Raw genomic sequence first — 14,670 nt, 5'->3', positions numbered from 1 at the left:
GGTGACCCCACAGAAAAAAAACCAGAGGTCAGGCAACCGCACGGCCCATTAAACAGAGCCTCGCAGTCCAATCCAGCGACCAGGCAGATTAGTTTTAGCCGGCGATAGTTTTTCTAATTATTTACAATTTTTTCCCCTCTTATATTTTGAGTGAGCCCTATTTCTTAAACACATAAGAAGATCTAATATTGTCTGTAATCCAAGGAATCTTCCGTTTTGTTATTTTATTTCTTCGATACGGTGCATGTTTATCGGAAAGGCTAAGAATACAAGCATTAAAAACCTCAACCTTGTCATTAATATCTGTCCAGTAAAATATATTATCTAAATGTGAATTAACTAAATCATTATAAAAGCCGTCTTTTTCAAAGCTTCTAAAGTTTTTGTATGTCAATAAAAAAAGGGAGGGCTTGGAAATCAAGAGTCTAAGTTGGCACAAAATAACAAAATGGTCTGACAGCTGCAAAATCGGATCAACATTACTGCTTACTAAGAATTTATCGGAACAAAATAATTAGGTGCAAAAGAGATGTCTTTCCTCCTAAACCAGGCCAAGTTGGTTTATCTATGACTTGAAACATATTATAAACCTGCAGCAAAGAAATGAATTTCTGCATATATGTAAATTCTAGATTATGGATATTAATATTAGAATCACCGAGACTTATCAAATTATCGGAGGGGAGCAGATACCGACAAACATTCCAATGAAACTCGCTCATAAATTCATTTATATTAGTAAACCCGGGTGGCCTATAAAAAATACCGATGTGGTTTAAAATTACCCCAATTTTCAACTCTACACAAATTTGCTCAGAAAATTTACAATACAACGATCTCAGTAGCTATTTCTCAACAGAGTATCAACAGCTATTTTTTGGTATCGGAAATTTTTTTAAAGTTTAACCAGTGGCGTCCGTAGAGGACATGACTAAAATATTTTTGAAAAATATTATGTATGCCACTGCTCTTTCTTAAAATAAAAACTTTTTTTGTAATCCCCATTCATCTTAGGACAAATATGATTTCTTCACTTTTTCGTCCGACATGCGATTACCGCGGAAAAAAAACATTCTTATGCATGGTCAATTTATTAGTAAAAAAAAATTAAATTTATTTATTTTATAGACATATGTACATACATTATTTTAGCATTAGATTAAAAGAACAATAGGTGAACAAAAATGACAATAGTTTAGTTCAGCAGTCGAAAGTGGCCACCACAACACTTAATACTTTTTTAACACTAGCTTAAAACTTGGGAACTTAGGACATCGCTTTATTTGAGCTTTTTCTTTTAAAATCACCTAAGCTAAGGATCAGCATCTTTTTCTGTAACACTTTATTTTGAATATCCTAACCTTAAAGCTTTTTTTTACACCTAAATCTTTTCTAGTTTTCAAGTGATTCAATTGAATTATAAATGCAAAAGAGAGAGAGAGAGAGAGATCAATCGACAGATTTGACTTTGTCTTTGTCAAAAAGCATTTTTTGCAAATATAATTAATTAAATGTAAAAACCATAAGATTCCTGTTAGCGGAGAATGTTATTCCAATTCCAAGGGCTATAATTTTATTTCAATTTGCTTCAATAATTCATTTTTATCAATGTTGTTTTTTTTTAATTAACGGTTTACATAACGAACAGATAGTCGGTTCTTGACCCACTTTTATCTCGGGCTGTTCTATTTTGCCAAATTTCGGAAATAGGTCAACCGGTTTTACGATAACCCACGAAATAAGCGTCATCGATTATTATTATATAAGATGCCATTATTTTTAGCAAAATTAATAATAAAACTCTTGTTGTGTTTAATAATAAAACCTAGGTGAAAATTCTTGTAAAGTTTTTTATTTTCTGTTATATTAAAATAAATTAAAAAAAAACTGTAAAGAATATAAAAATATATATGAGTCTCTAAAATGTATTTACGTATGTAACAAAACTAAAAAAATAATAATAAAATATCAGTACAAGTGCAAGAAGGAAAGGGTTACAAGTGTTCCTTATTTAAAAAAATACCCAAAAGTATATTGTAGCTATTTCGTTTTAATTTTCTACATAACCGGTTTTACCTTCCTAATAAGAATATATTATATACCAAGGTTTAAATGCTCAACGCGTTACTGGTATAGTACAATGTGAGAACAACTCTTTTATTTCAAATGGAACATCTTGTAATAAGATTCTCGTAAGGCATCATGAACAAATACAGACTATTAAATCCTATCCTAACTATGAGAAAATAGGTAACTTTATCAAAATAAATATATATATTTATACCTATACAACAATAATTCGATTGGAACCTACCTAAGGGAAATTCACACTCCAAAACTCTTACAGACCTTAAAGGGTAATTTTAATACTATAACTATGGGGAAACTCTATCTATAGAAATTCACTTAATTCATCTTCTACGTCACTGCAAGACTTTGTGAGCACGGTTCCTCGATGGGTGAGTAACGATGCCGAGTTGTGATTACGTAATCTGTAAAACGGGTAAAACAATTAGGTTTAAATGTTTAAAAAATGCTATTAAACTATTTACTAATAAAAATAAGGGCATGCATCATTGGAAGCCGATTATTAGTTTAAGATTTTAAGCGTAAGTCAGACAGAGCTATGAAAATGCACATAACTTATATGGAATTACTCTGTAATTGGAGGTAAATTGAAAAAAAATTACAAATATGATACCGAAAAATATGGTGCATATTATTTCAATACTTCTGTTTACATGGCATTACTATTATACTATAGATGTGATAAGGTTGTTTGTAAAAGCCTACTTACGCAATCAGTTTCCTCATCAAACACCGCCATTTCCTCCCCACCATCCTCCTTTTCCATACTACAGATACCAAGAAGCAAAGAAGCGTAGAGAAAATAAGATTTAGTATAATTTATTATAATAGTAAAAAATAAGTTATGTGTATATTAGTATTGTATATACGAATTATGCTTGGTTAAGGTAAAAGAGGAGTATTAAGTATAAGGTGGACAATTTTACATAAGAAATCTTTGCCAAAAACCTACAACTCGTTATAGACCAAGGAAAAATTGTGGGAAAAAGTTTTGTTTTTATTGGAATTCTTAAAGAAGAACTACAAGGTACCAACCAAAGTTCAAAATGCGAATAATTACCTGAAATGTACAGACTTTTGCAAAAGAATATAAAACACCTTAGCATAGAAAAGAACAAACTCGATATAGAAAACCAGAGATTTAAATGCTGATCCCTAACGCATCTTATCGAAGTTACCTGCAACCAACTAAGGATCAGGAAAGAAAAAAACTAAAACCATCAACCATGTGACCTTACTTTTTTAGGTCTTAACAAAGGTACCGTAAAGCGGGGTTACTTTGCACCGAACATGTAAAATTATATTTTCTGTAATCCTCCTCATAATTGTGTTCAGATATTTCTACTACCTCTAGAACACATAGGCAATATCGCAATACGTCACCAACATGCGCGCGAATATCCTCCTGGTAGTCTAAGAGCTGGCAACGTTTTCGAGAGAGAATTTCAGGTGGGCCAGTTTTTAAATATACTTTCTCTATCACTTTCCCGGACATCATACGGGCCACCTGGCTGGCAGTAGTGGTTGCGTTCATCAATGCGCATCGTACCTGTACAGGTAAAATATCAATTTTTCAAATAATTTTAAGAAGCTTTTTTTTTTATTATTTTTATTGAACTTTTACCAACACGAATATATTATTGTCAGGCATTTTTGATGTTGTTTAAACTCTGCCAAACGCCAATTATGAATTTTAATTTTTTTTTTGGAAATATTTTTGTATGGCTAGAATTTTTATATGAAATTATTTAAGTAACTATAAACCCAAAATTAATTTGCCAAGCAGTAATTCGGTTGTTAACCTTCAGCCAGGCCGATCTAAATGTGAACAGTGATGTGATATTATTTTGTTGGTCTAAAAATATAGCCGAATAAACTACAAAGGAAAGATAAAAAATATTAAATTAATGTGTGAATAAATAATGTGTTAATACGATATGAAAATAATAATTTATTGTAGTACAATGTTAAGAAATTGATTAATCTCAGGTATGAAAATAAATGAAAACTCTATGGTCTTCGTTGTCATAATCTTCTTTTAAATTATCATCTTCTAATAAATCTGTAATAGAATGAAAAATTTTTGAAATGAAAGATTTCTCGACAAAGAATTTTATTAGTATTTAATTTTAAATTGTTACCTTTAATAATAATGGCGGCAACTAACGATGGTAACTGCTCCCCAACAAACCAGACAAAATCGTATTAACCGTCATTTATAGTCCAGCAGGGAAGTTTGAGGTGATAAGGATGTTGGATGTTTCAAATAAGCATTTCTCCAAAACTTTGTTACATAACGAACTCGGTGTAAATGCTGATATAATTCAGCTTTACATGGTGGTAGGCTTGACGGGTCAAAATTACGAAATTTTTTCTCAAAGTTATCATCTGCTTTCTTGGACCGGTAAGTATTTGAAAACAGTTGGAAGCGAAATTTATTGACGTTCCAAGAATCCCTAGCTGCGTAAATATGACAAGTTAATTTTTCTTATCTAAAATGTTCGTCTATCTTAAATGTTTCATCCAACAATTCTTCATCATCTGTTATAATATTTTGACAAGCTGTCTGATACTGTTTTGATTGCTGTAACAGTTTAAAAGGACGATGTTTACCGTCCGTTTAAATTGCGTGTAGTCACATCCAGTGAGATGCATGAAAGCACGGTAGAGCTTTTGATAAAGAATTTCCTAGAATTTCATATATGTGATTGATGCTTATGAATCGTTTATGATTTCCGACACCCAAATTTATCCAGAGTGTTAGTGAAGCATTTAAATGATCCATGCTACCAAGTAGTATTATTAAAATATCAGTGTCTAAGCAGCGTATTACAACTTCGGCATCTACATTTATTGTGCAAATGTGATTATTCGTTATTCAGTGAATCAGCTTCTTCATGTTCTTCGCAAGACAAAGAATCTTCCATAACTCTAATTACTCTATTACTTTTAACCCGGTGCTTTCTGAAATTCACATAAATTATTTTATTTCCAATGATAGGAGCCATTTCATCACCAGCCCAATGATCAATAAAAAAATCGACAAGGGCTTCTTTAAAATTTATATTTTTTAGTTCAGCCACAAAGTTATGTGGTCTAATTTGATTAGGCCCGATTGTAACTTGGTTCATTAATTCATCCCGACGTGTGCGCTCAAAATCTTTGATCGATGGTGAAAAATATTGATCGAAGATAATATCGATACGATTAGATTGAAATCGTAGTATCATACTAGAAATTTTTTCGTTAAAGCATCGAAGATTACAGGTACTTCTTTCATCAGATGTAACATGAAGAAACCATCTAAAATAGATATATGAAAACGCGAAGATGTCTTATCGACATTATTAGCGATTTTCTTTTCAATCAATTTAACTAATTGAGATTTATCAGTTTTACAAATACTCTCATCTGCTTGGCACATTGATGTTGGCACTGGTGTCAGTGGAAATGCTAAAACTTTCTCAACATCAACTTTATGAGTTAAAGATATCCCCAACATTCTCCCAAATAAGTCCCTTTGCATTCTCAACTCCACAACTTTATTTCCAAGGGTTAATTTTCTTTTTTTTGGAGCCTCAGAAAAGTTCAATATTTTATTTCTTTTTATTGGTTTGTCAAATCTACTTCCATCTATAGCACATTCATTAATGAACTGCTTTCTTAAGTCATCACCACTTTCTTCGATGTTCAGGAGGAACTCTGCTATCTGTTCAGCGACCGACTTTCCACTAGCTATATTGTAAAGATTATCTTTGTTTAAATCTGGATTGAACGGATTACAATTTATTTCCAAAATATCGATGAAATGGGTAAGTTGTTTTTCAAAAATTTTAATCCGGTTAGGTTGTAAATCTGCGGTTATGTCTTGCAAGTATGTCAATCCACAAACATCGAGAACATGGGAAATCAAAGCAGTTCTAATGCTGTGGCTTTTTGCCCATCGTTGACGTGCAGCTATCGAATTAGTAAAATGTGCGATACCGCTGAGAAGTTTAGCTGCGTTTGTCCGTTCTTTTAATACCAAAACACCCAGCTTTGAAGTCCTCTTCAAGTCCTGAATGTGTTTCTTTAACATTCTGCAAATTGTCGTAATATTTAACACACCATCGCGCATAGTTCGGCTGATTAACAATAAAAAATAAATTTGTGACTTTAGGAATGATATGTTTAAACATTTCAAAATCACCCATGCGTAAACTCCTCGATAAAATTATGTAATAATGAACTAGTTGGATGTAGGTCATGTAGAACGTTTTTAAGAATTTTTTTTAAATTCAAAATTGGCATTTGGCAGAGCTTAAACATCATCAAAAATGCCTGGCAATAATATATTCGTGTTGCTAAAAGTTCAATAAAAATAATAAAAAAAAGCTTCTTAAAATTATTTAAAAAATTGATATTTTACCTGTACAGGTACGATGCGCATTGATGAACGCAACCACTACTGCCAGCCAGGTGGCCCGTATGAAGTCCGGGAGAGTGAGAGAGAAAGTATATATAAAAACAGGCCTACCTAAAATTCTTGTTTTCTCGACGTTGCTAGCTCTCGTACTATGGTCGCCAGTTGTTTATCAGCAACCGTCCGAATATTAACCTAGAAATTCTATGATTTTCTGGCTTTGCAAAATCATACTGTGCAGAAAGTCCCAGAGTACAAAAATTGGTAAGTACACGTCTAAAGGCTTATACTATAACCGATTGCGATTTGTAGTTGTTAAAATAACGGGTTTAAACAAGGATAGCAATAAAAAAAAACATTGTTTACATGTGCACTTATCACGTGGAATTGGGTATAAGTATCCCCTACTTGTCACGTCCAAACTATTTTCATTCGCAAGAGTAAAAGTTAAATAGGTAAATGGTTTTCAGAAAATGCCCAGACGTTATAAAAGGAAACTGGGATCTCGCAGATATGCAGACTACTCAGAAGAAGATTTGAAGGCATGTTTGTCAGCAATACAAGATGGCATGAGCACAAGAGTTGCCGCTGAATCCTTTAACATTCCAAGAAAACAATTTTTTACAAATTTAAAGGAACACACGCTAGGAAACCTGGATACCCATGAATATTCTCTTATGAAGAGGAAAGATGTTTCGTACAATGCATTCATAGCCTTAGTGATTCTGGTTTTCCTGTTACTGAAATGGAATTGCGACAAATAATCAAGAGCTATTTAAATCGCAAAGGAAAAAAAAACTCGTTTTAGGGATAATACTCCAGGTATCGATTGGGTCAAATCATTTTTAACTCGTCATAAGGACCTTACTGCAAGGATAGCCTCGAACATAAAAAGAAGTAGAGCAGCACTCAATGCAAACCAAATGACTGAATACATAGAAAATCTAAAACAAACATTAACTGGTGTAGAGCCGCATGCTATTTTTAATTATGACGAGACAAACTTAACCGATGACCCCGGTCAAAAAAAGATGTTAACTAAACGTGGTGTTAAGTATCCCGAACGAATTTGTAATTCCTCAAAGAGTAGTATTTCTCTTATGATTTGTGGAAATACAGCTGGTGAGCTTCTACCTCCTTATGTGGTGTACAAATCCAAGCATTTGACACCTGGACTGAGAATGGTCCCCCTGGTACGCGTTATGCAAATACTGCATCTGGTTGGTTCGAATCACAGACATTCGCAAATTGGTTCAGCACTCTCCTATTGCCCAGGCTTAAAAAAATTCAGGGAAAGAAGGTCGTTTTAGGAGACAAATTGTCTTCTCATATTAATATGAAGTCCTCGATTTATGTCGAAGACACGACATTGATTTTGTATATTTGACTCCGAACAGCACGCACGTTACACAACCGCTAGATGTCGCATTATTTGCCCCCTTGAAAAGAGCCTGGAGAGACATTTTATCTCAATATAAGGAAACTCATATACGGAGTAGATCAAATATACTTGAGAAACAGCATTTTCCAATGCTTTTACGATCATTAATCGAAAAAATTCAAAAGAATAGCGCTGAGATATTAAAGTCGGGATTTAGGAAATGCGGTATCGTCCCGGTAATGCGATGTAACACCGCTCTTGGAGCAGCTAACAACATCTAAGTAATCTAATATGACAACTGCTAGCGACACAAATAAATCATGTTCGTCGGATATCGAAAACACTTTCATTAAGTATTTAGAAGATAAGAGACAGGAAGCCACACAGTTTAAGCCACGTAGGAAGAAGAAAATAACGGTTTCAGCAGGATACAGTATTGCCCATTCTGAAATTAGTTTAACAGATCTAACTGGAGCATCTACATCCACACCTCTTCAAGCTGTTGAACCAGAAATCGTAGATGATTCAGAGGAGGACATTGTTTTGGACGACCACTTTCCACTAGGCAGGGATTCATCAGATGATGAAATAAATGAGATGCAAGAGATGGAAGAAGAAAAAGAATTTAATGAAAAACTCGTCTCAGGTTCTCTTGGAACAAATATTGTCGAAAAGTCAAAAACTCTGGATTAGATGATGTTAAAAAAGTTGTTGGTGAGTATATTTTATTTTCCTATGAAGATCATGTTTATCCTGGAGTGATAACAGCAATAGAAAACGATGGAGCGATGATCAATGCTATGGCCAGATCGATAAAGTTTTGGAAATGGCCAGAAAGACGTGACGAAATATGGTATTCGTAAGACAACGTAATTGGCGCCATTAGCCCTCCCAAGAAAATGTCCAAACGAGGATTGTACATTGTCCCAGAATGAGTGCATGAATGAACATGAATTGTGGTGGGATTAGTTTTAAACGTTGTATTTTTACTATTATAATGTTACAATAAAGTTTGTTCATTTAAATTGTAGCAATTTTCTTTACTTTTATGCTTGTTTCATAAATATATGTAGGTAGGTATAGATTTAAATTCAAAGACAAAACAAAATTTTAGACAAAACTTGGCCCACAAACATTTTTTCGCATTTAATTGGTGCAAAGTTTGAAATAATAAGGGTTTGCTATGCACCAGCAAGCATTTAGTAGCCAAATATTAATAAAATATTGAGTGGTGGTGCAAAGTATGACTTTTTTGGGGTATACTTTGCACCACTAATAAAACTAACTAATAAAAAGTTCAGATCTTCTTTCGAGTGACGTTACATCCTAACTAATAAAATAAAACTAAAAAAAATGGTGCAAAGTAACCCCGTTTTACGGTACTATAAAGAATAAAGAAATTTTGTAAAAAAAAAATAAAGGTGGTGGCATCGCAATTTATATTGATCATGAGGCAAGTCAAACCTATTTTTTCTGCAAAGCATAAATTGTGTTTTTGCATTGTGAATTTTTGATGTACTAGAATGTTATTGGCTGAATATGAGTAAGTATTATTATTAGTGTTTATAGATTACCAAACGCTGACATGAATATTTTTTTCGATAGAATATACAAGCTTCTTACGGGACTTTTTGAAAAGAATAACAAAATAATGGATTGCGATGATTTTAACATTGATTATTATTCACCAAAGTATCAAGAACTAAAAAATATATTTTAGTCGTTTAATATTATCTCACATGGGGCAGAATGTACCAGAGAGAGTAATAAGGGTGCAAAACAGATAGATTATATTTGTTCTAATTATGATAGCGAAATTTGGATCTAAAAAAGTGCGAATTTCCTAATCATCACGTCCTTTTAGTGATACTAAAAATTCTTTAAAAAATAATAAGGACTTTGATAAAGTACCAGGATGCCAGTAAGTAGTGTTGTAAAATGCTCAAGAATTTATTTTTCGAGAACGTTCCTCGAGCATGAACAAGCACGAACGAGAATTTTCAGCATATACGAGCATAAATGAAAAAAATGCAAAGGAAACATATCAGGAAAATATCTGAAATTAAAAATGTTTGTGTTTATTTATGTTCTATTTATTAAGTTAAACTTTTAAACAACCTATTTAGGAACTCTCCTCCGAACTATCCTCTCCCTCCTCGCGCTCGCTTGATTTTAAATCACTCAGAATTTCCGTTAAATCAAATTCAGACTCGTCAGACTCAGAAGAATCATCTTCAATGGTATTAATTTCAGCCCCAGATTTGGTAGTGAGTTTTATTTTTTTTGATTTCGGTTCCATTAAATTGGTAGAGGTGTTTGGCTGGCCGGTATTTGAGCTTATACTTTGACTCTTTAACGCTATGGGAACGTTCACATTTTTGGGGAACGTTCAGATTCATGCTCATTCGTGCTCTTGAGAATAAACGTCACAAGAAAAGTCGTGAACGTTCGCGACCGTTCTTCGAGAATAAACGGGAACGTTTCATTGCTCACAACACTACCAGTAAGATGCTAGATTTTCTTTCAATATTTTGATGTCAGTTTTCCATTGGAAAAGCAGCACTTGGGTTCTAGAAAGACTTAATCGGTGACCTCGAAATGAGTAACAGGTGGATAAACACAAATGGGAAAAACAATATCAAAAATTAATGATAGTATAATCCAGAATTAACAAAATTCAAAAAAGTCGTAAGTATGTGAGATCTCAAAAATAAAGGATTTTGTCAGAATTAAATAATCTCTTACTCGATCACAGGAAAATAAAGTTGTTGAAAATAATTCAGCGGCTGAATATTTGGGAGTAACTTTGGGCAAGTCAATACCAGCAGAATCTCAAGGAAAGTTAAAGATTATCAACCCAAGAATGTTTAATCTGATGTGTCCTCTATAGTTAAATAAAAATGTACAAGACACTACGTATTTAGATCCTTGTAAACCAGAAGTTAATGGTTAATAACTTTTATTTGGGTAGTAACTCAAATATCCAATCAACTCTTGTATTTTAAATATTTCTATGATGGCATAGAGAAAGTGAAATAAGAGAGGCGTCAAATGGCAGCACGTTTCGGTCACCTTATTTTTGACACTTGACAGTTAGTAGTTTCAACGGCTAGAAAGGGCGGCACCACCGTCACTCGGACTTGAGCCATATTTTAGCGAGTAAGCGGTTTTAAGCGGCTTTAAGCGTCTTTAAGAGATTTCATTCGAGCGATCAAGTCAGACGTCACCGTATAAGGCGCTTTAAGCGTTTGTTAGCGATCTCCCGAGACCGCTAATAAACTCGATGTGTCAAAGTCAAAGGGAAGCTATACAAACAATAATAAACAATAAATATTTATATCAATTTTTTGATATTTTTTTAGAGTAGAAGTATTATATTTCTTAGTATTAGTTTTATTTATTTTATATTAATGTCTCATATACATGAACAGTTAAGACATCCAAACCAAATAAAAATGCAGAAAATAATAAATTATCAAAAGAGCAAATAGAATTGCAAAAAATACAGTGAAGAACGTAAAGGTGAGGTTGCGCGGATATTTATTTAAATTGATTTTTGATTAGTTTGGTTTTATTTCTGTGTGAAAAAAAATATGAGTGAGGTTATTTTTAAGCCAGTAACTTTTTTGTTTATTGTATTGCCTCTTGATCTGATCCTTAAAATGTATGAGATCGGATTTAGTTAGTTTAGTATTTAGACTCAAAACGTTTTGAAAAGACAAATGGGTGTTTTGATGGTTTAGGTCAGTCTCCAAAGCGAATGCAATACCGATGAAAGGTATAGCTAATATTTAATAATATTTAGACTCTGACAGCTGTTAGACATGACGTCATTCGAGCGCAACCATATGATGGCGTAACGCTTAAGACATTGTAAGGCAACCTAGTAAGACGCTTACTCGCTAAAATATGGATTTGATATTAACAGCTGATATTAACATTGTCGTAATTGACATTCATGCCCGTCAATGTAGAGACTTATACTCTTTTGCTCGTTACTTTTTTCATGATCAGTATTTTACATTTTGCCCATTTTATAAGTTTTCCAGTTTTGAGTTTTTTTGAAAATTGAAACTGTAATATAATCAGCCTAATATTACATTTTACTTTTTGGTAACTTAATTAGTCAAATGTAGTAGTCTGTTTTCCGTGAAAAACTGGAGAAAATCTTAAAGAAAAATCTACAGGTAAGTACATCTTAAATGTTTGTATATACAGTATAACTTCAGTAGTCCGGACAGATATCGTTGCGTTACATGCCCGGATTAGCGAGGCGTCCGGATTACTGGAGTGAGTTTAAAATATTAGTTACAAAAAACTAAAACATTAAAGTTAAAAAAAAAAAATTATATTCTCTTTTTTAGGATGAGTAATGCTTATACAGAAAAAATTTATAACACTGTTATAAGATATAAAAAATTAATAGTAAGTACACAAACACTTTTAAACTTCCGTAATAATGTATATAGGGTGTCTCCTTTTTCATAGGGACAGTATTGCTATCTCCTATACTATAAAAGATATGAGGGCGGTTAAATTAGAAATAAGTTGCGGCATTTTATTCTGATTAAAAAAGTGTATTTAGATTTTTTATGCGACGTTGCGTTTTTTAGATATCACCATCAACTCTTTTTTTTTTAAATCCGGACCTGGATTTTTTATTTTATATTTAAAAAGAATTTTTATTTTCCTTTTCAACAATGTATAACTTAAATGTCTGTCTCGACGTTTCGGTATCAAAATAGCATTTTTCAAGCTTTTTTCTTTAATACGGACCTGATTAGTATTTACAAAATTAAAATACCTTTTGAATGCATATTTACCTATTTATCTTCAATATAAAACATAAATTTTAAAACTACAGTGCCCTTTTTTTTGTGGGTAAGAAAAAGAAATTCGAAAATTTGGTATGGTTCTTTTAATTTACGAGTACTTGCTTTAGATTTAGAAGAGGAACAATAAATGTGTAAATAAAATAGAATTTTACACTTTTAATAAGAAATTATTTATTTACTTTACAAACAAATGACAAACGTGTATTAACCAAAAAAATAACAAAACAATACGATTTAACTAAAGAAACAACATTCTCTTTACATACATTAGGCAAGAAAAGTTGCTGTTTTTCTTGCTTCTAAAGCAGTTTTTTAGTTCTGAGAAGAAATTAAGCAGTTTTCTACAAATAACATTTACACTATTTACAAAAAATTTTCGAAGTGACCCCTATTATGTTCAATGCATTTTACGGTCCTTAACTCTAAATTCTCTATTGAACGGGTTAAGTATTCGGGCTCTAAATCTCTAAATGCAACAGTGACCCGATGTGTTAACACCTCCATATTATTTATTTCACTGTTATTGCCTTTATTTTTTAAAAATCCCCATAAGAAGTAATCCAGGGGATTAAGGCATGGGGAACGAGGAGGCCACCTTACAGGACCGTTTGTTCCTACCCAGCAATTAGGGAAATTTGTGTCGAGAAAATCTCGGGCAACAGCGGAATTGTGAGCGGCACAGCCATCCTGCATAAACCACCGAATACTTCTTAATGTTTCCAATGGAATTTCATCCATAACTTCCGTCAATAGGTTAACGTACCTTTCACCATTTAAATTTCCATCAATAATTTTGGGACCTATTAGCCTATTACCGATGATTCCGCACCACATATTAAGACTAAATCGATGTTGAGGCTTAGTTTCTTCTACTAAATGTGGGTTGTTTTACTCATAGAAATGCTTATTTTTTCGGTTAAACATGCCACTATAAGTGAATGTAGTTTCGTCGATCCATAAAATGGTCGTAGAAAACATCGGGTCTGCCTTTAACATCTCTTGATACCAACGGCAGAAAACAAGTCTGCGTTCTGAATCACCTGGATGCAGTTTCTGAACCGGTTGTAACTTGAAGTCATGATACCTATGTTTCTTTAAAATTTTTCCGACCACTGAAGGATGTATCCCACATTCAGAACCTATAATTCTTAATGAAGACTCCGGATAAAGATGAATTTGAGCTAAAACATTAACATCGTTGTGTGTATTCTTGGCACGGTATTTTCCGAGTTTTTTTGATACACATCCAAATTCGGTGAGGTTTCTTGAAACCAAATAAAAAGTTTTTCGCGCTGGAGCAGTTCTGTTTGGATATAATCTAGCATACTCCCTTACTGCATCATCAACCTTTCGATAACATCTTATAAAAACACCGTACATGTCCTTTTTTTCTATCACTATACCGTACCATTTTACAACTTGTATTTATTTTGTTAATATTGAACTAGGAAATTGTTAAGGAAACAACCAAAGCTTTTAAACTAATTTAAGAAACTAACTTACGGCAAAACGTTAAATTATCAAAGTAATTCGAATATTAATACCGAACAAATCACATATCGTAATTTTTTTCCTAACCACATAAAAAAATATCAGCCGCAATTGATGTTAGTGAATAATATTAGCAGCTAACCCAACTCAACCCAAATTTGCCGTATTTTAATTTTGTAAATACTAATCAGGTCCGTATTAAAGAAAAAAACTTGAAAACTGCTATTTTTATACCGAAACGTCGAGACAGACATTTAAGTTATACATTGTTGAAAAGGAAAATAAAAATTCTTTTTAAATATAAAATAAAAAATCCAGGTCCGTATTTTAAAAAAAAAGTTGATGATGATATCTAAAAAACGAAACGTCGCATAAAAAATCTAAATACACTTTTTTAATCAGAATAAATTGCCGCAACTTTTCTCTAATTTAACCGCCCTCGTATCTTTTATAGTATAGGAGATAGTAATACT

General features: G+C 32.7%; 1 protein-coding gene across 3 annotated transcripts in view; it reads right to left on the bottom strand.

Annotated features, from left to right (window-relative positions):
* Positions 1-1,836: 1,836 nt before the first annotated feature.
* The window catches only part of LOC126739172 (coiled-coil domain-containing protein 102A), a 50,416-nt gene continuing 37,582 nt past the window's right edge, over positions 1,837-14,670 (bottom strand). For 2 of the 3 annotated variants that reach the window (XM_050444735.1, XM_050444734.1), the window contains exon 10: positions 1,837-2,492. In XM_050444735.1, the coding sequence (XP_050300692.1) occupies positions 2,393-2,492 (100 nt within the window). In that variant the 3' untranslated portion in view covers positions 1,837-2,392. Of the gene's footprint in view, positions 2,493-2,797; positions 2,856-14,670 lie in introns of all 3 variants that reach the window. The other variant, XM_050444736.1, reaches the window with a different exon arrangement.

This window comes from Anthonomus grandis, chromosome 8 (genome assembly GCF_022605725.1).
Source record: "Anthonomus grandis grandis chromosome 8, icAntGran1.3, whole genome shotgun sequence".
Lineage (NCBI taxonomy): Eukaryota > Metazoa > Arthropoda > Insecta > Coleoptera > Curculionidae > Anthonomus > Anthonomus grandis.
Note: the sequence above shows the minus strand (reverse complement) of the source record. Positions and strands in the feature narration are given on the sequence as shown.